Raw genomic sequence first — 22,416 nt, 5'->3', positions numbered from 1 at the left:
GATATCAACCTGATCAAAAACAGAAAGCATTGTGGTGCTTGTAAGTGCTTCAGTTATCACACGAGCAACACTTGCTGTAGTAACTGTATCCATAACAGCCCTATTAATTTGCTGTATCTTTCCTATCTGCAAAATGTGTTTTTATTCAGCCAGTGGTGTGTAATACAGCCAGCACTTTAGTCGTATCCTTGCACCAAGGAGCCATAAATCACCCACCTCTGCCTAATCGATAGGCTTCTTGTTATAAGTGGAACACTTAGTGATTCTGTCTTCTTGCCTGAGTAAACTGGGTAGGATATTGAGTGTTTGGGGGTTCTGTTTGACAGTCATAAACATGTTGGAGCTACAAAGAGTGCTTTTTCCCCAAAACAAACCTGCAAAAGATCCGTATATTGTGGGTTTTTCTCATTTTACATCTGTTATTTATCCATTTGAGTATCTAACTTATCTGAGTTATTAGATGGATGTTGCACTGTTGCATGGGACACATGGCTTATCGAATCTATTTCCTGAGCAAATTTGATAATAATTGTAAAATATTGTAATTAATGGTAATCATCTTTATAAAGGCAACAGAAAAATACAAAACAAACAAGACGGGTAAATGTCATTACATTATTTTTAGTGCAGGAAATTAACCTTTCAGTCCTCATGCAGTAACAGTATGGGATCCCTTAAATTGCATTTATGCAGCTGCATACTACTGTGAACAAATACTATGAGTATTATTTGGCAAACTGGTTGTTGGACTAGAAAAAAAAAAGAAAACATAAATATGTTTAATAATTTTTTCTTTTTTTTGGTGATCATTTTGAATGCCACTGCTATAATAACATGTCAGGATTAAGACTCGTTTTTATGTCTGCCTATTATACAATTTAATTACAAATCTTTGAAAACATTACCATCACTTTGTACAAAATAGTGAGGGGTGGAGGGAGAGGATGAAGTCAGGACATCTGTAAATGCCTGGTGTGAAGGTTTGTGTATCAGGATTGCTGCCTGTACAGTTGATCTCTGTTTTCAGAGGGGACTGTTTGGTTTCGTGTGTTGTTGGCACAGTGTTTTACATTTTTTTAAACAAATCTTTCTTTTTAAATTGAATTGTATGTGTGTTTTAAAGAAATACAAGGATATTGAAGGTGCAGTGAAGATAGAGGAGGTGAATGGAGACGAACTGGTGAAAAGATTTGCGGAAGAAATGGAAGAGATGCTTGGGAGGAAGATGAAAGCTGTTAAGGTAATAATTATGCATGCAGAGTTAAAAAAAAACCTTTAATGCCAATCAAGTGGGCAATCATCAAATCAAACACTGATACATGGTAAACTAGTGTGGGTTTGTGTAATGCTGCACTTTGCTAATTAAAAAAGAAAAAGAAAATCTTTAATGCTTTGCCTTTTATCACAGAGATTAGCAGAAGCAGCAGAGGATGCAGATCTGGACCATGAGTACAATGAAACACTTGAGGTAAGGGTGACATATCTGCTTATAAGTTTTTCATTTGTCAGCTTATACAGGATAAGAGTCCCATTGCTAGTAGAAAACTCATACACTGTATGTAAAAATGTATGTCCCCATCATGACACGACCTATTGCTTTGTGGATAAACTCAAATTTTGCCATTTTTGTTGTTTGTTAGTTTTTTTTTTAATGAAATGAATATGTGATTTGGATAAAAGGGCAGTGTGAGCAACTTGTGAGCTAATGCTAATGCTGGCTGAGTAGCTAGCTTGGTTAGGCCTTAGTTACCCTGGCATCGAGACTGGCTGGTGAGTCCCTGGCAACACTCTAGGAAAAATATGTATTCTCCAATTCATTGTCCAATGGTTGGCTAAGTGAAATTGTTTTCAAAGAGGTATAGGGAACTACACTAAAACCCTCCTTTTGATTGCTTTGGACATTAGTAGATTGCTACAGTTGCCCAAAGTTTGCAAGGAAGAAAGTGACCCAACAATTAGTCACTGAGCAGTTGTGAAGCTGTGAATGTTTTGACCCAAGCTGCAAACAGAGACAGTTTACCTTAAAAAGTTATGCCTCTTGAAACAACTGAAGGCAAAGCTTTTACTTTGAAGGCAAACATTCTTCCTTTCCATTTGCGTTGCAGGGTTTTTTTTTGCCAAGTTTCACTACTGCTCTGTGTTTAGCTGCTGAGTGTCAGAAGACAAGTTGGGGCCTTTCATGCAAACCATCGGTAATTGCAACAATCTGCTAGTGACCAAAGCAATCACAAGAAGGTATCACAAATTTCACAGTGATAGCCAGCAACCTCCAGTAACTGCACACCAAGCAATTAAGATGTAAATGTTTTTTTCTCTACCTTATATTTCACTGTGAGAACAAATGGGATGCTAATTTAGGCTAGCAAAAAACAAGCTTGGACGAGCATTTTACCAGAGAAATCAAATGCCCAACTCCTCGTCACCAAACGGCAAACACAAAGCGGCCCCACACTTGTCACTCAAAACCTCTGCACACCTGATAATGCATGACCATAAACCCAAATATAATTTGGCAGTGTTTTAATCACCAGTACAGTAGCCACAAAAAGGGGAATGACCTGACGTCAGGCATTTTAATATAGGACTCTTTGTTAACTAACCACAAACTGTATATTAAAGATGGATAGCTACTGTGAAGCCTCAAGAGTGGAGCGAGCTTCAATTTGTCTTTTAATGATCCAGTTTGTGAGCTGATTTTCAGCCCTTTTGAAAAAATAAAATCCACAGACTTATAACTGAATTATAACCAACTGTTTGTTCTTATTGGTTACTCATGTTAGTATATATGTACAGCCACCAACTGTCACTTTTTTCTGTAGTTTGATTATTATAACTCCATGTTGATCAACACTGTGGATGAGGATGGGAATCCAGTCCCACTGGGTGGAGAATTCCCTTTGGAGGAAAACGAACATTTTAATAAACTGCCAGTCAACATACAGCAAAGTAACATACAAGTTCCCACAAATGTCTACAACAGAGGTAACACAACCATAAAGCCTTAAATATAACTGCAAATGCTGCATAATACACCAGATTAGCAGTAGAATATATTACCTCTCTCTGTTTTGTAGATCCTGATATTCTCAATGGAGTCTACATGTCTGAGGCTCTGAATGATGTTTTCGCTGATAACTTCCAAGAGGATCCAACTCTCACCTGGCAGTACTTTGGCAGTTCTACGGGCTTTTTCAGGCTATATCCAGGTACGTCTAAGTCACCTACACTTGGGCCAGCAAATGTGCGTCCCAGAATTGTAGCACAGTGTGTTAATTGATGGTACCCTTGGCTGCACTTTTCTCCTGTGATGATGCAGTGTTAAAACAACATGAACAGCACTGTAGATAAACATTCAGCTACATAAGCCAAACAGTGTACTGTACTTACACAGCAACTGACAGCGCAAGAAACAGTCAAACATGATGAGTCAGTCTCGGTGAGAGTCTGGCTGCTAATAAATTCTGTGTGTGTACATGTCTGTCTGAGTGTGTGCGTGCGTGTGTGTGTTTGTGAGAGAGAGCAAGGGTAATTAACAGAAGATATGTGACAGCTTGTTTTACTCACCCTCTGCGTCACCCATCACAGCCTTGTTTGACAGTTTGTCATCACACAATGCTACCACAGCATTCATTTTGACATCAGTTGTTCATCCGTCCAACCAAAAAATCGTCCAAGCAGGAGTTTGTCCTCTGACCATCATCTGCACTCTCTCTGTTTTCTTTCAGGCATCCAATGGACTCCAGATGAAAACGGTGTTGTCACATTTGATTGCAGAAACAGAAACTGGTAAGGCTATACTGCTGTCAAACTGCGCCGTCCTTCCCCATTGATGCCTTTTGATTATCTTTAGCTGTCTCAAAATGCAGCTCCAAACCCCACTTACAGATCTGATCACTCCCATTCAACAGTGACTATGCACCATTAGGCAGTCTAGTATGGTTCACCCATACTTTCTAGGTGTATTTGACTGTCTCAAGAATTCTTATCATCAGAATGGGAAAGAAGGATGATTCAAGTGTCTCTGAATTTGACATGGTTGTTGATACTAGATGAGGTGTTGAGTGTTTGGGAAATGGAGCAAGAATTATCAAGTGAATGGCAGAGGTTAGAAGAGAATGGCCGGACTGCTTTGAGCTGAGAGGAAGGCAAGAGTAACTCAAATAACCACTTGTTGTAATTAAGGTATGCAGAAGAGCATCTCTGAAGACACAACCCATTGAACCTTGAAACAGATGAGCACATCGGGTGCCACGCTTGTCAGCTAAGAACAGGAAACTAAAAAGTATTTATTAGTTAAAGGGGATTTGCACCATGAATGTGCAGACAGCAAATCTGTAACAACTATGTGATGCCATCATGTCAATATGGAGCAAAATCTCTGAGGAATATTTCCTGGATCTTGTTGAAGCTATACCACAAAATTAAGGAAGTTCTGAAAAAGGGGGTCTAACTTTGTACTAGCGATATGTGACTAATGAAGTGCGGTGAGTGTACATGACAGTGTAATATGCACTGTTGCACTGAAGTAGTTAACTAGAATTCAGCCATCATTAATTTAGTGTTTATGCTTATTTCCTTGCTGCTGAAACATGTGACATTTTATTTGCTGTTAAGAGATCTATCACAAAGACAAAGGACTGTTTAGATTGTGGGAACTCTGTCTGGTTTCCAGACATAAATACAGTTGTCCTGGGAAGCAGAGATCAAGGAAACAGACAGAGTAAATCTGGAAAGTTGCCGATCACACCTGCTGCTCGAGGGGAAATCTCATTTATGTTAATTAGCTTGGAAAAATCAGGGGATGGTAATAAAGAGATGAATGGACCGAACAGACGGACAGAGGAACATATAAAAGGATAAACACTGTCTGCTCCTCCTAGCTGCTGGACTAGCAGTACATAACACCCAATCTGGTCATACTTGGTGTTAAATGTAGGTTGTAGTGCATCTTATACCTACTTCTTCTTTCTCTCTATGTCCTTTTAGGTATATACAAGCAGCCACATCTCCTAAAGATGTAGTAATTGTCGTGGATGTCAGTGGCAGCATGAAGGGACTCAGACTGACAATAGCCAAGCACACCATTAATACAATCCTGGACACCCTGGGAGAAAATGACTTTGTTAACATCATAGCTGTAAGTATATGCGCAAACAGTCATACAAAAGACAAATGCAATGAGCATTTGTCTAAGTCTGGATGAGCGTGACATAGAGATTAAAGCCCAAACACACAAATGCAGTGGAACTAATGCACAGGTCCACATGGAGGTACATATGTACACACACATGCAAACAGATCCAAATTCAAAATTTGGTTTATGCCAGGCATAAATTTTCAGTAACATCAAAGCTTCTAAATTTGTTTTCTTTTTAGGTTTTTGGGGGGGATTTTGGCTGTGTGTAACCCTACAACTACAAATCTGTGTAATAAGCATGGTTTATCCTGGTATTACTGCGTGTGTAATCATACGCCTCCTGCAAATCCTCTGCTTTTAAGCTGTATTTTTTTACCAGAATTTAAAGCTACACTCCTTTCAGCCGAGTGACCGTGCAGCAAAACAATACAAAACAAAAAAAACAGTACTTCTTCATATCTAAACTCTGTAGTTTAAAAAATGGTTTAGTTAATTATTTTTATTTTATTCTTTGACTTTGATAGAACTGGTCTTGAACACATTAAAATCATACTCCATATTAATCCAACAACAGTCAATATTTAAAGATGGTTGGTTGGAGAGATTAAGTGTAATTTAATTACTTTGTGATAGTCAGGGTGATTGACTGCAGGTCGTAAAACTGCACTAACAACTGTTTGTCCCCTGCTGCAAATGTTAATCATGTTGACTCTTCATTAGCTGCTCAGTGGCCATATTGGTTCATGTGAATTGGTTTCTGTCTCCAGTACAGTGACTATGTTCGCTACGTGGAGCCCTGCTTCCAGGGCACGCTAGTACAGGCTGATCTGGATAACCGAGAGGTAAGACACACAAGCAGCCCTTGACAAATGGCACATGCGTTCATGCTCATGGCTGATTAAGTGAATTAACCTCTTGTAACTTAATAATTATAAGTTATCTTGCTAATACCCTGAAGACAAAGCTTATGCTGTAATCACATCACAGTTAAAACAACCTGCCCTTTAAAGGATTTACCCAGTAAAACCCTAGAGAGCGTATGTGACTTCGGCCTCTGCTAACATATTAAGAATATCAGTATTCTTCCCAATTTCCCTTCTTTTCTCCTCTCTTGAATTATTTCCATGTCTAACACCAATAATGTCATTGTTTTATTTTTCTTCTCATCCCTTTGTCCTCCCTTTTTTTTTTACTTCCCAACACCTGCTCAGTCTGCTCAGTCTTTGTGTGTGTGTGTTTATTTGTTGTAAGTATGCCCTACTTTCACTCCCCTCCACATCATGGCAGTTTGGGTGAGGTCGCTGGCTGCTGACAATTTTAAGTTGGTCACATGACCTGTCAGCAAGGAATCTGATTGGGTGAATACATAGGATATTCTGTAGCAGAATGGGCTTACAGATGTTGGCTGACACACTTGCACAAGAGGGAACGCACATGTAGAGGAAGACAATCATCAGTTTTGCAGTTGTTATACAAGAGTTCCAATATTCCTACATAACCATTCACTTTTAGTACTACTGAAAGTCACACTGGGTCACTTTTTCAGTCTTGTTCAGCTTTCATTACTGGACAGATTACTTAACACAAACCTGCAAGCCAACCATGTTAAAGATGCAGTACACAACATGCCCCAGTGACACAGTACAAATGCACATAAGCAAACAGTCTCATTTGTCAGAATAGCACAGAGCAGATATGTGGGATTAAATGGAATTTGCAATGTTGTTGTTTTGTTAATAATACTTCACAACAATTTCAGTTATTTCTAGCATGTTTCCAATCCAATCCAAACCAATTTTATTTATAAAGCACTTTAAAATACCCAGTACAGGACCAAAGTGCTGTACAGAAAATACGTTAAAAACAATAGAATAAAATAAATAAATAAAACACATAATACATAAAAATTAAAACAGCCCTATATTAGCAAAACAAGATAAAACAGCATAGAATCAACTAAAAACAACTAAAAAACCCCAAAAAAAACCCCCAATATCTCACATGGTGTCAAAGGCCAGGGTAAAGAGGTGGGTTTTCAGAAGTGATTTAAAAACAGGTAGAGAAGAAGCCTGTCTGATCTCTAAAAGGAGATCGTTCCACAGTTTTGGAGTCACTTTTTTGACTAAATGTCTATATTTAAATATAATTTACAGCACATAAAACCAGTTTCACTACGCTTGCAATTATTCTTATTGTTCTAATTATTTACTATTCACATGCACAGAAACAAGAGCTCCTCTTACGTGCTATTAATAGCTGCAGCCGTGTGCAGTGGTCGTGCATGTAGATGTTTGATCTGGGGTTGTATGTGGCTTTGCCAATGCTTTGTATTTCAACCCTCTCTTGCACAGAGACAATAGCAGTTAGTAGCAGTTTTTGTTCTCTTTTAGTATTTGACACCAAAGAAAGCACATTTCCTTTTCAGTTTTGTCATGATAAGTGTTTCACATTAAAATTTCACTTCTTCTTAAAACCGCATTTTCATATACAAGTGACTAGTTAGAGAAGTGTTTATATCCATCCTTGTGCTATGTAAGATGCAACATTTTACAGGGTTTGTCTTTTATAAAAGAAGTCCATGCACACTTACAGCTTTGTAAAACTCAGTAAAACACTTTTACATGGTCATGCCTCCTCCTTATATGTGCATGTGAATCTGTCTTTGTTTGTGTGTTGATTAATCTTGATTACCTTCTGGTGTTGCAGTAGCTTTGGTGTTAGTGGTCAGTGTGCCAGGAAGCCGGGGATAATCTCTCTACTGCACTCTCTTCTCTATGTCTCCCTCGCTCTCTTTTTTCTGTTGTGACTAATTCGGCTGCGTTTGCCCGAAGGGAAGCGCATTGGCTTACTGACAGTGTCTGTGTGTTTACTTTTCTGGGTCTCGCTCCAGCATTTCAAGCTTTTGGTGGAAGAGCTTCATGTGAAAGGAGAGGGCAAAGTAAAAAAAGCAATGAAGGAGTCTTTCAGGATTCTCAATGAGGTTTGTCTTTCCTTGCCACAATCATAGCAACTGCTACCCCTTGGCCGTAATAATAGCGAAGCAAAGTTATTTAGGAATTCCTACCTCCACAATACACAGAGCTTGAGTGCAGATTTTTAAAACTGATTAAACTGGATGTGCATATTTATGTGTTTAGGCTACTGCACTGGGGCAGGGCAGCCTGTGTAACCAGGCAATCATGCTGATAACAGACGGAGCCATGGAGGACTTCCAAGATGTTTTTCAAGAGTTTAACTGGCCGGAACGACGGGTATTATAAAGACCAGCACAGACAAATATCATCCTTTAAAAGCTGTAGTAGCTGAGTACTAAATTAGGTCGCCGTACTACATATAGCACTTGACTTTCCCTCCAGGTTCGAGTGTTCACCTATCTGATTGGACGGGAGATGACGTTTGCTGAAAATGTCAAATGGATTGCCTGCAACAACAAGGGTAAATTTGATGGCTTTGTTTGTGTTGTCACATTTGTTTGTACTGACAAATCCTTCATAATCATTACAGGAAGACAGCAACAGTAATAAATTGAAGATTAAAGAATATTTTTTTGCGAAAAAGACTAATTTTCTGAATCTTACGAAACCCCCGGTGCTCCCAAAAGAGGTGTGCTGGCCCTGTGGTGATTCCAGGTGGCACTATGAGGAACTAAGTATCAGGTGCTGCCCCCTTGTGAATTACAAGGCATCATGCAGCAGCTTAGGAAATAATCACATTAGCTCCTTCTAGCATATTAAAATCCATGGCTAAATAACTGATAATCAGCACAGATACACTGCAAACATATCCCTGGCCAAAAATGTCATAACTGTGTCTCTATAACAGGTGCAATCCATTTTGTTGCATAAACTGATAGTTGCTTCTACTAGCAGGCAGATATCTGTCAAACAGATATTTTGTTGCTGTTTTCTTGCAAACAGCTTCTGCTTAAACCTTCTGGATGCAGTTTCAGTTTGCTTAATAGTGTTTGCACCAGCACTCTTGGGAGATGTTACCAAGGGGAAATGTGTTGCACATATTCACTTGGCAGAGCTTCAGTAGCCTGTTGTCGCTGAGCAGCTTCACTGCAGGTATCCCATTGACGTCACTGTCTCCCACTTGTAGAAATGCCACAAACCTTAGACTAAGCCAAGCTTTAAAGAACGTCAAAAAAATATTTGTATCAGTCGGAGATTCAAGCTGGGATATTTGTTTCATGTTTTGGAATACAGGGTGTTCTGATGTCTGATAAATGAGTTTCTTCTTCTAAATTTAATACCCAAAGGCAGAAACCTGAGTTAAAAATAATAGGTGAACAATTTATTTTCCAAAAACAAAAAAAAATGCTTCTCAATTTTCCATCTTAGTAGTTTATGATACGAGTTACAATACGTGTGTGTCTTTTCTGTGTCTTCTGCAGGTTATTACACACACGTTTCAACACTGGCTGATGTCCAGGAAAACGTTATGGAGTACCTCCATGTTCTGAGCCGGCCAATGGTCATCAACCACGATCATGACATCATTTGGACTGAGGCCTATATGGACAGTGTGGTCAGTCTGCTTCTCTTATTATTGTTGTTTAATATTATTATTTTTGTCCCAATTTAATAAATAAAATAGTTATTTAAAAACTGTATTTTGTATTCACTGGTTTTATCTTTGTTTAATATTTTTAATGATCTGAAACATGTGAGTGTAGCAAATATGCAAAAAATAAATATATAAAGAGAAATGAGGAAGGAAACAAATATATTCACATATTCACTTAATTCAGAATATTTAGACTATGGTCATTATAAAGAATGTAGATGTAAAGCACCACCTCCCTGGCACATTTATTACATGTATTTAATATTAAACAGTTTTTTATTTTTTCTTATGAATTTATGTTTTCCTCCCTTTCATTTGGCCACAGAAATATTACATTGCAATTTGACAATCTTACTGGAGGTGTTATTCTTTAGCCATTCATGTGTAATTTTTTTCCCCATTTACCATTAACTTCAGTTCCCAAGTACAAAAAAGGTAATTGTATGTGGAGCTAGCTTTAGAGCTTTAGCTAGAAAAAGAAAATGAAGTGTAGCATTTGTAATGACATGCTTAGGTTTTGTTTAGTTAGTGGTTGCCAGTTTTTAGTCACCTCTAGTAGTTTCTTGTAACTCCAGTAGCTTTTGCTAAAGCTAAAGTTAGCTCATCCTCGAGATACCAGCTGGTCTAATGTTGTAAGTCTTGGTTTTCCACTTGAAACCACATTTCAAGTGGTTTTTCAAAATGCAATGCATTTCAAAATGCTTTATTATAAATTCATTTAATCATTTTGAAATGTAATCTAAACTGTAAAGTTTAAACTTTTTTTTAACTATACAAGCCGGTACTAGCTTTTTTAAGAGTTAGCTTGTTTAATTAATCTCCAAATCACTTTTTTTTCAAACTCTGTAAACAAACCTGGATTTGTTGGGAGTTTTTTTTTATTAATTAATAAATTTTTTGTCCACAGGCTAACTAATTTATCTGAAAGTGTGTTTAATGTATCACAGCTGTTCAACACTCAGGCACAAAGCCTGCTCCTGATGACCTCAGTAGCCATGCCTGTGTTCAGCAAGAAGAGAGAGACTGTAAGTAGTTTTTTACAACTTTGACCTCACATTGTGTCTTTGTGCTGATAATGGTAAATTAAATTGAAATGAAATTGTGATAGATCATAACAAAAGTGGGAGTTTATATTCATAAATTTGTATAAGAAATAGGGTTAAAACAGAAGGAACCAGCCTTGATCTGCTAAGAAACAGGCTGCCTTAAATTTGGAAGCCTTGTTTGATTCAGTATTAACTTTTAAACCACAGATCAAAAAAATCCTTTCTTCAGATCAGAGCTGTCTGCAAAATAAAACCACTGCTCTAACAGTGTGACCTGGAAAACAAAGATTAACAAAAAGTCACTCACTTATCTCCAGCTAGTTCACAATACTGCATCGAGGCTTCATGCTGGTATCATCTCAGATTTTATTTGAGCTCATTGTTTATATTTCGTTTCAGAGTGAGCGCTATTTAATGTGATTTTGATATATTTAAAATTCTAAAATGATATTTTTACCTCATAAAGTTATCTCACGGGATTCTACTGGGAGTAGTAGGAACTGATGTTGCCTTGAGAGAACTGATGAGATTAGCTACAAGATACAAGGTAAACCAGAAAGTAACACACCCTGTAACATATATGCTGTACTTCAGTACTGTCAGCAGTTTGCTTCCTTATGGCTGTCTGCTTATGGTCTTTTTATAGCTGGGTGTTCATGGCTACGCCTACCTCATCACCAATAATGGGTACATCCTGTCTCATCCTGACCTGCGACCTCTGGTACGAGGATTGTTTTGTTGGTATTAGATAATGGATTATGAGTATATGCCTCTTATTTTAAAAGCATACTTTTTTGTCCGTGTGCCTGTGCTTGTGTGTGGCAGTATAAAGAGGGTAAGAAGCTAAAGCCTAAACCCAACTACAACAGCGTGGATCTGTCAGAAGTGGAATGGGAAGACAGCGAAGAAAAAGTGGGTGACATACACTTACACACATTTTTGACCCTTTAATTTCACTTATTTTCTTTGACTTATAGTTTAAGGTGCTGATATAGCTTAACTTTTTTTTTTAGCTGAGGACCGCCATGGTTAAAGGAGAAACCGGAAACTTGTCTTTAGATGTGAAAACTTCAGTCGATAAAGGAGTGAGTAATTTTGTTTTTCAGGAATCTGTTGGTGTAAAAGGAGACATAGTGACTATTATATCAGTTATTTCCTCTTTTTGTCCCGTGTACCTCTTTTTTCAATAGAAAAGCTGTCTTTTTGTGCTCACTGTGGTGTTTATGAAGCCTGTTTATCTTACAGAGAAGAGTGATGTTCCTGAAGAATGATTACTACTATACTGTCATCAATGAGACACCATTCAGGTTTGTCCAGTTTCTTTAAACTTTACTAAATTCCTCAAATTCTCAAGTTAAAAAAAATCCATATAAACAAAGCAAGTCTCCTTCTTACATTTTCTATTGCCCTCTTAAAGTTTCCCACATACTGTAACAGTCTTGACCTTCTCTGTGTTGACAGTCTGGGTATAGTGTTGAGTCAAGGATATGGACAGTATATCTTCATAGGAAATGTCTCTGTTGAGGAGGGTAGGTGTCCAGTCTCTGTTTATCTGCGTTCGTGTCTGGTTTTCATACACCCTGGCTTATGTCTTGACTTCTCTTCTTACGCAGGTCTTCACGACTTATTGGCTCCTGATCTGACCATAGCCAACGAGTGGTGAGTTTAACTTGCAGAGTAACAGGTTGTGAGATAGCTCGTGTTTCCCATTTTTCTACAGGGTGGTGTTCTGACAAACCGTCCTACTTTGGGAAATTGTCCTACCCATAGGTTAATTTGACGGTGACTTCTGACAAACCCCAACCCTAAACATAACCATGAGAAACTTTCACAGTGGCTTAAAAAATGAAGTGAATTTGCAGTTTTGTGTTGTGCTCATGCGCAGAGCATGCAAAGAAACGATGGGTAGGATGGTTTGTGAGGTAGGACGAATTCCTAGAACACCAGCTATGTTGCACATAAAGTCAGAGTTTTCAGTGTAATTAAGGTGGTTCCTTTTTACCCTAACTTAAGCTGAACACATAACCTGGTCTGGAGCAGGTTTCAGTTTTGACATCAGTTGGTAACACCACATTTTCATTAGACAGCTTTTATAGTAAAGTGCTGTCTAGATTATCTGGTGTACTATTAATTTTTTTATAAATAGAGCTTATTCGGTCAGAGCTTATAAACTACATTAAATGAAGCTGTAAAGTTACAGCAGTGCAAACTGTATGTGTGGCATTATCACTGGAATTTTCTTACATTCAGCATGAAACATTGATGCAGAAAATAAATGTTTTGTGTATAAATGTTTTATGTTGATCCTAATTTGCTGCTAAGTCTCTTTTACACTGCCGAAATTGCAGCTGCTTGAACCCAAATTAGAAGATTGATGGGTCACATTTGTAGGCTATATATCAAAGAGAACATTCAATCAATAAAATTAATTTTCCCTTTGATCTGGTAGCAGACTAATGTGATTTCCCCGTCTCCTGGATTAGGAAATGGGAGAGAGTTAAATCTGAATGCACTGAGTAACCTTATGTTTAAACGTATCAAAAATTTCATATCTCTGATCTGCAGCAGCTGCACAGTGAGTGCAAACTAATAATGTTAATAAATATGTTAGATTGAGATAATATATTAATTTTACAGCTCTGCGTGCTTATGACGACTCTGAGTTCACAATTTTCAGCAGCATTAATCTCTGCCTCACTCTTAGCAGTATTATTGCATTTTACTGTTATATTCTTTATTTTCTTTATAGACATCTTATCGTCTTATATTAGATTGAAATAGTCAGAGCTCACATTGAAAAAAAAAGTTTTTGTTGTTTGATGGTGGCTGGCAAACAGCTTCTAAGGTGCATTACCACCACCCTCTGGGGGTAATAGCATGTTACATACTACAAGGTGCCCATAAACAAAGGAGAACATATATATTTTTAAGACAAGAAACAGTTGCATAAACTGTTGGTTATTTTTTCTTTCTTTCGATTTTTCGTTCTTGACGATATTTGAAAGTCATCACCGTGCTTAATTGACATATGTGTGCGTTTGTAGGACCTACTGTGAGACAGACATTGACCCAGCACACCGCAAGCTGAGTCAGCTTCAAGCTGTGGAACGATACCTCACGGGCAAAGAGCCAGATCTGGAGTGTAAGTCGTGACTTAATGTCAAGCATCGCATCTCTTCAACTCTACGTGTTTTACCTGTTAAAGCTGAAAATCAAAGAACAAAAATGTGATTTCAGCTTTGCTCCAATTTTCTTTAAAAAAAATCAATGTCAGAAGTATAGAAACTTGTGTTTAGTTGGATATTTTTTGTTGCTGCTTCTTGGTAATAAATCTTATGCCGCTGGAAAGCCTGTTTATTTCCCCCTAAATGGTGCCATTTATATTTATTAAATTAATAAATTGTTTAATTTTGCTTCATCTTTAATTCAATCATCCAACCCAAAAACGGCGCATACAGTAAGTTATTATGATGATTACGTTTTTTATGGGTCCATGATTTATTATGTCTTGGTCTGATTACAACAAAGCACTGTTACAACAAAGAAATAATCAACAAAACCAAAATGTAATACATTTTTCTGCTAGGTTTATATACCAATAAGTATATGTCACTTGTGACTTTGTGCGATGTGCAGGAGTAAGCATTTAATGCTGAGTTTTGTACAACTCAGCATCAAATATGCCAGAGAATACTGAATCAAAGGGAGATACTAATATGCTAGAAATTAGAACAGGGAATAAATAGTAATGAGAAAGAATAGAAAACTGTAACCAAAATGAATCAGGAAGACATCTAAACAGGGAATACTTTGTTACCCCCACAAGGGAGGTAGCAAAGAACAAGTAACACAACCAGCTGTTTCTTCAAGTTAAAGAAACAGCACTCAAACATACTGTAGGGTCATTCTCAAAATCCAAATGACACGTTAACTCGCAAAACTCAAAGCCCAGGGTCCAGAACTCAGGGACCATAGCAGTATAAAAGCACACCGTTATACTTATGTTTCCTTCTGCTTTCTCTGAACAGGTGATATGCAGCTGCTGCAACAAACGCTGTTTGATGCTGTGGTCACGGCTCCCATGGAAGCTTACTGGAACGCCCTTATGCTCAACGTATCCGGGTGAAAATGAACACAAATGTTCCTTCAGTTCATGCCACCAACTTTTTACACAGTTGGTGATTCTTATCTATACTAACATATATTTTTCCTCTTTATGTGTGTATGTGCATTTATTTGATTCTCCCTCTTGCTCTCTCAGTATGGATGAGGGAATTGAAACAGCATTCTTAGGGACCCGTTCAGGCCTCATAAGGTTTCTGAGGTATACCGGTATCGAGAAAAGAATTGGCAAGTGAGTAAGAAAAGTCCAACTGCATCTAATTTGTCATACTATTATATCCAAAACCAAATAGAAACTGGTGTCAAAAAACCTCTATAAAAGGTTTACCTTTAATCCCTGACACCCAGGTGGCATCTTTTGGGAGAGTTTTCTGTGTAGAAACACAGTTAGCATATATCCAAAACATTTGACTTCTGTTTAGGCTGTATTTGCATTTAGACATCAGGGTTTTGAGATATGACAGACACAGATACAACCATCAATTTAAGCAAAGATGAAGATACAAATAAGTCTTCCACTACTCTCACTACTCTCTCTATTGTTCACCCTGGGGTTGCCCTCCCCCAGGCTTGTCCCTGTGGCTTCATGTCCTGGGTTTGGGATTGGCTGTTCTCCTGCCCTGCACCCCAGTTCTTTGTTCCAATTCCGGGAATCCCCTCTATTTGTATTATTACACCCATTAATCGCCATATTGCAGTATTACAAGCAATCCCAAACTATAGTCTCTTTAACTCTAATGTATATTCATTAATCTGTTATTCTCAACATTAGTAAATCCTTTCTTTAGATATATCTCTTGAAAAGCAATGGCTGTCTTGTTAAGGCAATTTAATATCACTAGTTTTTGTTTTCCAATTTTAGTTTCCCACTTTATCCAGTTGCTTTTTTCCATGTGTCAAAGACTCTTCTTGTTAGTTAAGTAATGGGTTGTTCTTTTAGCATATTTTGTCTCTCCCCAGGTCTTTCCTGACCTCTACAGACAAGGAGAATATGTTCACCCTGGACCATTTCCCAGTGTGGTACCGCAGAGCAGCTGAGTACCCAGCTGGAAAGTTTCTATATTACATGCCCAGACAGGACACTAGAGGTAGGACGACATACCTTTACTTAGTATACACACACCCACAAAATAAAAAAAAAACAACCAAATTGTACAAAATACTATTTATGATGGTGTTTTTTCTTTTCTTTTTTTTGCAATGTTCAGCAGATTGAGCAAAGAATCCCCCATGTAAGGCTAGTTTCTGTACCGTCAGGGGAGTACAGCTGCTCTTTTCTGTTTCCCTCTATGTATATTAATGCAGTTTGCATAAATCCTGAAACATCATGAAAAAAAAACATCCTGATCTACTCTGATCACCCACTTTATAAAATCTTCAAGGAAACATCAGTACTGGAAGACTCTTCTCTTTTTGTTGTAAAGTGAAGAGATATAGGAGAACATTTGCACCCACTGCCCGTATGCCTTTTCAAGTGTCATACAAATAGCAGATGAGCCCCGTCAGACATGTGAATTTCTCTAAATAAAGTTTTTCATATTCTTATTATTCTTATTTGCATCAACAAAGTTCTTCAACTGGTTAGGAGAGATCGGGAAATGTGCTTTTATTGAGGCAAAGTGTAAAGTATTTCATTGAGCTTGATGCATATCCTAAGCCAGTTCATTAGTGAAATGATGTAAATCCTGCTGTCTTGATGAACAGTTTTCAGCATCAGTGTGAAAATTAACAGCCGTGACATCTTTACCATCACATCATACTAACCTCATTTTTTTTGTAGTTGAGAAAGGAAAAGTCAGAAAAAAAAGCATGCAAGTTTGAACCTGGCTTTTCCCTGCCTCTGGATTAAATTCTCTTATTTTGCTCCACTGGAATAAAATGTATTTTTAAAGAGCTTTGAAAAATATGTTGGCTGTAAAGCGATTTAGCCTGCGACAGAGGGCAGGAATGTAAATTTAATCTCCACTACACAGTGCACAGTGTGCAGCTGGAAACACTGCTGCTCCTAATGACAAAACACAGTGGTTGTGTATTTTCTGCATCTATTTCCTTTGACTTACATACATAGTTTTTTAGAGTTATAAAGGAATTTTAGGGGCTTTATGTTGACTGGTGATAATCATTTTGTGGTGTATTTCCACGCTTGTGAGATGCACTTTTAAATATAAACTAGTTCCCAATACGTATTAGGAGTTTGATAAATGTAGTGTGTTGTTCTTAGATGTATTCAGGGACTATGAGGCTGACTATAGCGCCACCTTGAGTGCAGAAGAGGTGGAAACCCAAGCGGAGGAGGGAGGGAATAATCAAAGGGAGGCGGAGAATGAGGAGGAGGAGGAGGAGGAGGAGGGTAGAGGAAAACTGTTTCTTTTACTTGGCATGCCTCCTCTTTTTCATTTGATTTCTAGCAGATAAATCCTGTTGTCCCTGTTTTCGATTTGTTTCTCTTCTGACTTTTTCTTGGTCTGTCGTTCTTTTCTTCCCTTCTTTCTCTTTCACTCTCTCTCATTGCATGAGCATGCAATTAAAGTATGGAAACCTCCTCTCCTTTCTTAGAAAGCCTTCTCGTAAAGCCATCTTAGTTACATAGTTTTTTGGGCATTATTTTTTTTCCCATGCTGTCATTGTGTCTTTCTCGTCTTAGTGACCGAATAACAGAAATATAAACACGGTGCACATGGACTAATATAACACACTGACAACATCCTTCTGTTATAAATGTATTACTCGATTAGCTCTCATAATCTGTGTTACATAATGGCTTAAAATGTTAATCTGGCTGGTATGTGTGGTTTGATGACAGTTGGCGTCAGCTGCCACGAAGGCTCAGAGTAGATGCACGGAAGAAGCATGTGCAAATTTATTACATTAATTCAAACTACCTCTCCAGTCCAAGTCAGCCTGTCACATATATATGTTTTATTTAAAAACACACACACATTTTTGACATGCTTAAATTTCAACTGCCACAATCACTAGGTGTACGAGGATATAAATATTTCTAAGAACATTTTTCGCATGCACATACAGTAATCCTGCATGTCTGTATATCTGGAAGGCATCCGTGCATGCACACATACTTGGATTTATAAGGTACTGTAAATACCTGCTAATTGTGTATGTTGTTCTACCAGCAGGGAGGATCGTGATTGCTGCCACTGCTGTCACTGTGACGGTGGGCAAGAAAACTGCACTTGCTGGAGGTAGGATGACAACTTCTGTTTTAATACACACCCTATCTGTCTCTTCCACACATGCTTCATCCCGTCGCTGCCTCCCTCTTTCTCATTTCTTTTTAATCTCCTCTTACCTCTCCTTGCTCTTTCAGTGTTTTCTCTGCCTCTAAATTTTCCATTTCTCTTGTAAAACACTCAACCCCTGCATATTTAAAGCATATTGTTCTTCTCCAGTTTGCTCTCTCGCTTTTGTTCTTTTCTCCCTCGTCCGTGTCTGAATTTTCTTACAAATCAGCTTGCTGCAAAATGTATTGGTGGATTTGTTGATGACATTCGAACTTGTTGAGTAGATGTTAATTGCCTGTGGTGTCAATTATCAGCAAGACTTTGCTTTGTTTGGCTTAAGCTCTGGCCCCTTGTGATACTGATGTGTGTGTCACATTATTGCATTTGAAAAAAAAAAGGCAGCTGTAATTGAGTGTGTGAGTGTGTCTCATTTTGTACGTTCAGAGTCTTTGGCTTTGTTTCACTGATTCGCTGATGTGCAGGTTAGTGTTTGTATGTGTGTGTGTTTGTGTGTGTGTGTTTGCCCTGGTAAGTACATCTGTGACTGACACACTCATCAGTCATAATTATCCGAGCGAAGAATCTCTGAACAAGTTTGCGTGCGTGGCTGTCAGCATTTGGTGTCTCATTACGATGACAGATAGACAGAAGCACAGTTAAACACACTGACACAAACGCGCTTATCTGTGTTCCACAGCTTTCCTAGAAATAGTCTCAGGTGTGAAAATCATGTTAAATTTGGAAGTGGAAAACAGGAGAGAAGGGAGATATGAGAAAGAGTTTAAAATACATGTTTCAGTCTTTCTCTCAGCCTTGCCAATTGTCATTTTTTACAGTTTCTCAGTTTTCTTTCCTTTGCTACATTCTTTCTCTCGCTGCTGGTTTAGAATCCACACTGTTGCAAAAGGCTGAACTTAGACCTACGATTTAGCTTACTGAATCTATTATGGGGTTTCATTAAACCACAAACTACAAAGGAAAACTGGATGTGAAATAATTATGATGTCTAAAAACAGTATTTGATGTGTGTGCAGTATAAATGAGATATTTTTAAAAAAATATATATGGTTATAACAAGAACATTTTTTTGAATTATACATTCACCAGCTTTTTCAGGTTCAAGTGCTCTTAAAACATTTAATTTAATTATCCAGTCACATGGCTGCAACTCAGTGGATATATTCATGTAGACATGTTCAAGACAAAGTTCCAACTGGGTATCAGAAAGTTGATTTTAAGTGACGTATGAAAAAAAGAGAGAATTTCCAAGGAGCAGCAGTCCTCTAGGTAAATATATCATGTTGATGTCAGAGGTCAGAAGAGAATGACCAGACTGCTTTGAGACGATAGGAAAGCAACAGCAACTCAAATAACCAGGTGTGACAACCAAGGTATGCAGAAGAGCACCTCTGAATGAACAACATGTCAACCCTTCAAACTGATGGGCTACAGCAGCAGAAGACCACATTGGGTGCCATTCCTCTCAGCCAAGAACAGGAACCTGAAACTTGGTCAGTAGAAGATTTGGGTTGCTTAGCCTGCCTCCAATTCTGCTTTGAATGCTGTTAATGGTAGGGTCAGAATTTGGCATGAACAACATGAAAGCATGGATCCGTCCTGCTTTGTATCAATGGTTCATGGATGCTGGTGATATAATGATGTGGCAGATATTTTCTTGGTACACTTTGGACCTCTTAATACCAAAAAAATGAGCATTCTTTAAACACCACAGCCTACCTGAGTGTTCATGCTGACCATGTCCATTCCTTTATGACCACATTGCACTCGTCTTGTGATGGCTGCTTCCAGTAGGATAATAAGCTCAAACCATTTCAAACTGTTTTTTGAACAAAGCAGTGCATTCACTGTATTCAAATGGCCTCTACAGTCACCAGATTTCAATCCAATAGAGCAGCTCTGGGATGTGGTGAAACAGGAGAGTTACATTGGGGATGTGCTGACAATCCAACCCAGTACTAGCAAGGAGTATCTAATAAAGTGTTTTCTGAGTATATATAATAATCAACATTTCGTGGACACAAAAGTTAAAGTTTGTCACTAGATGCCAAGTCCATCGACTTCTCTCCAAGCTGCAGCAAACTCAGAGGGGATGGCTTTATAAACTTATTGGTATGTGTGTGTGTGTAAGGAACACATGCACACACCAAGTCTCTCACAAGCACATGACTCAGTGTGTTTCACCCTTTGATGCTCCTCTTTAAATCCTCACATACATCTCTCTTTTCTTAGCCTCTGCCTTCCTAAGCTGTCAGATCTGTCTGCCTTCACATCACATTTCTCCTCTCTGTGTTTCCTTTTCTCTTTTCCCTGTCATGCCATTTTTTTCTCATACCTCTTTGCCCTAACTTCCTCTCTACCTTTGTTACTTACTGCAATGGAGGGTTTCTTGTCAAGAGTAACATTCACATAGCAAAATCAAATATTTAGAAGCTGCTTGGTCAAGGAACTCGAGCACATACGCTTAAAGGTGTAGTCACTCCTTGTAATGCATATTACGTGCTTATGCATTGTGGAAAATGAGAAAAGTAATGTAAGCACAATGAAAAGAACAACTTGCACGCATGTGCCAAAATAAAAAGACAAGCAAAGAAATGTGAAGACAAATAGTTTGAACTTGTATTTTTCAGTTGATTGGATATATGATGATATGATGATATCTTCACTTCTGTGTTTCAAATTGCACAAATGTTGGTACCTAATAATGTTGCAAATTGCACATTAACTAAAAAAATCCTAAATACAAAATATATTTAATATTTGCATGACTTTAAGCATTTAAAAATATTGCAGTTCTACTTATAACCACTGAGTGTCAGTGTTTATCTGGACAGAACACAGTCAGTTGTCCATCAGCGTCTCTGTGCATCTTGTGCTCAGCTTTCATGCTCATTTAGTGGCAGATTTAATTTCTTCTTCTTTCACGAAGGCCATGGATTTCCTGTGTCAGAGGCTGATCCAAAATCAGTGCACAGTGACTACAGAAAGACTGTGGTTATACAGTCTGAGGGCTCAGCAATGGATTAGAATATCTCTGTGGCATAAGTGACATGCTGTATATAAATAAACCTATCCCTACTGATGCAGAGGCAGACTTGGGGAAAAGAGGAGGAAAGAGTGATGAGTGTGGGTAAATAAAAAAAGACAGAGACAGAGGGATAGAGCAGGCAAAGAATAAAGAGAAGACATTTGACATGGAGGAGGAGGAGAAGGAGGTAAAATCAGGGCGGAGACAAAAAGGACACACAATAGACCAGAGCGAGCAAGTGATAAAGAGACAGAGATGAGAGAAAGGAAGGTGAGAAGATTAAAAAATGATAGGAGAAGTGACAAAAAGATAATTTGAGACAAGATAACTGAGAGGGGAATGGACCCAGAGAGAACAATGAAAGGTGAGAGGGAAAAGTATGGGAAAAAATATACCTATATTCAGATTAGGATTCAGATTAGGATTAGGATTCAACATTATTGTCATTACACATAAAATACAGGGTAACGAAATACAGTTTGCATCTAATCAGAAGTGCAAAGAGCAGTAAGTGCAATAAGAGCAGATTATATACAGTTAAGGGCAGTATAAAAGGTGGGAGTAGTTATGTACAGATTATGTACAAGTAAGTTAAGTATACAGATGTCTATATTGCTATACAGATGTACTACAGACAAATGTACAGATGTAATGATGTATACATATGTACAGATACACAGATGAACTGTATACAGATGTTCTATATTGCTATACAGAGGGGCAGATATACAGATGTACTATGAACAAATATACAGATGTTCTACACATATACAGATGTACCGATGTGTGGTAATCTACAGAGTGCTATGAATATAGCTACAGTAGTGGAAGAGTAGCACTCTGAACAGACTATAGGGCTAATAGTGAACAGTGAACAGTGTAAGTACGTACTGTAACAGAGACTATGCTATGCCAGTGTCCTAAACTATAGCAGTACCCAATGTGAGCATACAGTGAATGTTGAGAATGAATGACAGTCATGATCATGGTCATTGGGAGGGATAAGGGGGAGGAGGAGTGTAGAAGGTTAAGTGAGTGTGAATGGAAAGGTTCAGCGGGGGACTGAGTTCACTAGGGTGACAGCTGTGGGGAAGAAGCTGGTCCTAAACCTGCAGCAATTCCCATACCAGCCTGTGACACAGTTGGTCAGGATGCTCTCTATTGCACAGCAGTAGAAGTTACCCAATAAGTCAGCAGACAGATGGTTCTTCTTCGGTGTCCTCAAGAAAAAGAGGCGCTGATGGGCCTTCTTGA

The 22,416-nt window shown here is 38.2% G+C and overlaps 1 protein-coding gene across 1 annotated transcript in view; it reads left to right on the top strand.

Moving 5' to 3' along the window:
- cacna2d4a (calcium channel, voltage-dependent, alpha 2/delta subunit 4a) overlaps nt 1-22,416 on the top strand; it is a 101,905-nt gene that overhangs the window by 7,386 nt on the left and 72,103 nt on the right. The window contains exons 4-28 of the mRNA XM_063501250.1: nt 1,124-1,240; nt 1,409-1,468; nt 2,820-2,982; nt 3,075-3,206; nt 3,726-3,786; nt 4,987-5,137; nt 5,905-5,979; nt 8,028-8,117; nt 8,275-8,388; nt 8,494-8,572; nt 9,534-9,667; nt 10,124-10,141; nt 10,654-10,731; nt 11,219-11,299; nt 11,399-11,473; nt 11,578-11,664; nt 11,766-11,837; nt 11,998-12,059; nt 12,214-12,281; nt 12,366-12,411; nt 13,797-13,894; nt 14,781-14,874; nt 15,014-15,106; nt 15,835-15,962; nt 18,009-18,077. Coding sequence (XP_063357320.1) covers nt 1,124-1,240; nt 1,409-1,468; nt 2,820-2,982; nt 3,075-3,206; nt 3,726-3,786; nt 4,987-5,137; nt 5,905-5,979; nt 8,028-8,117; nt 8,275-8,388; nt 8,494-8,572; nt 9,534-9,667; nt 10,124-10,141; nt 10,654-10,731; nt 11,219-11,299; nt 11,399-11,473; nt 11,578-11,664; nt 11,766-11,837; nt 11,998-12,059; nt 12,214-12,281; nt 12,366-12,411; nt 13,797-13,894; nt 14,781-14,874; nt 15,014-15,106; nt 15,835-15,962; nt 18,009-18,077 — 2,245 coding nt within the window. The remainder of the gene's footprint in view (nt 1-1,123; nt 1,241-1,408; nt 1,469-2,819; nt 2,983-3,074; nt 3,207-3,725; nt 3,787-4,986; nt 5,138-5,904; nt 5,980-8,027; nt 8,118-8,274; nt 8,389-8,493; nt 8,573-9,533; nt 9,668-10,123; nt 10,142-10,653; nt 10,732-11,218; nt 11,300-11,398; nt 11,474-11,577; nt 11,665-11,765; nt 11,838-11,997; nt 12,060-12,213; nt 12,282-12,365; nt 12,412-13,796; nt 13,895-14,780; nt 14,875-15,013; nt 15,107-15,834; nt 15,963-18,008; nt 18,078-22,416) is intronic.

Source organism: Pelmatolapia mariae, linkage group LG17 (genome assembly GCF_036321145.2).
Source record: "Pelmatolapia mariae isolate MD_Pm_ZW linkage group LG17, Pm_UMD_F_2, whole genome shotgun sequence".
Taxonomy (NCBI): Eukaryota; Metazoa; Chordata; class Actinopteri; order Cichliformes; family Cichlidae; genus Pelmatolapia; species Pelmatolapia mariae.
Note: the sequence above shows the minus strand (reverse complement) of the source record. Positions and strands in the feature narration are given on the sequence as shown.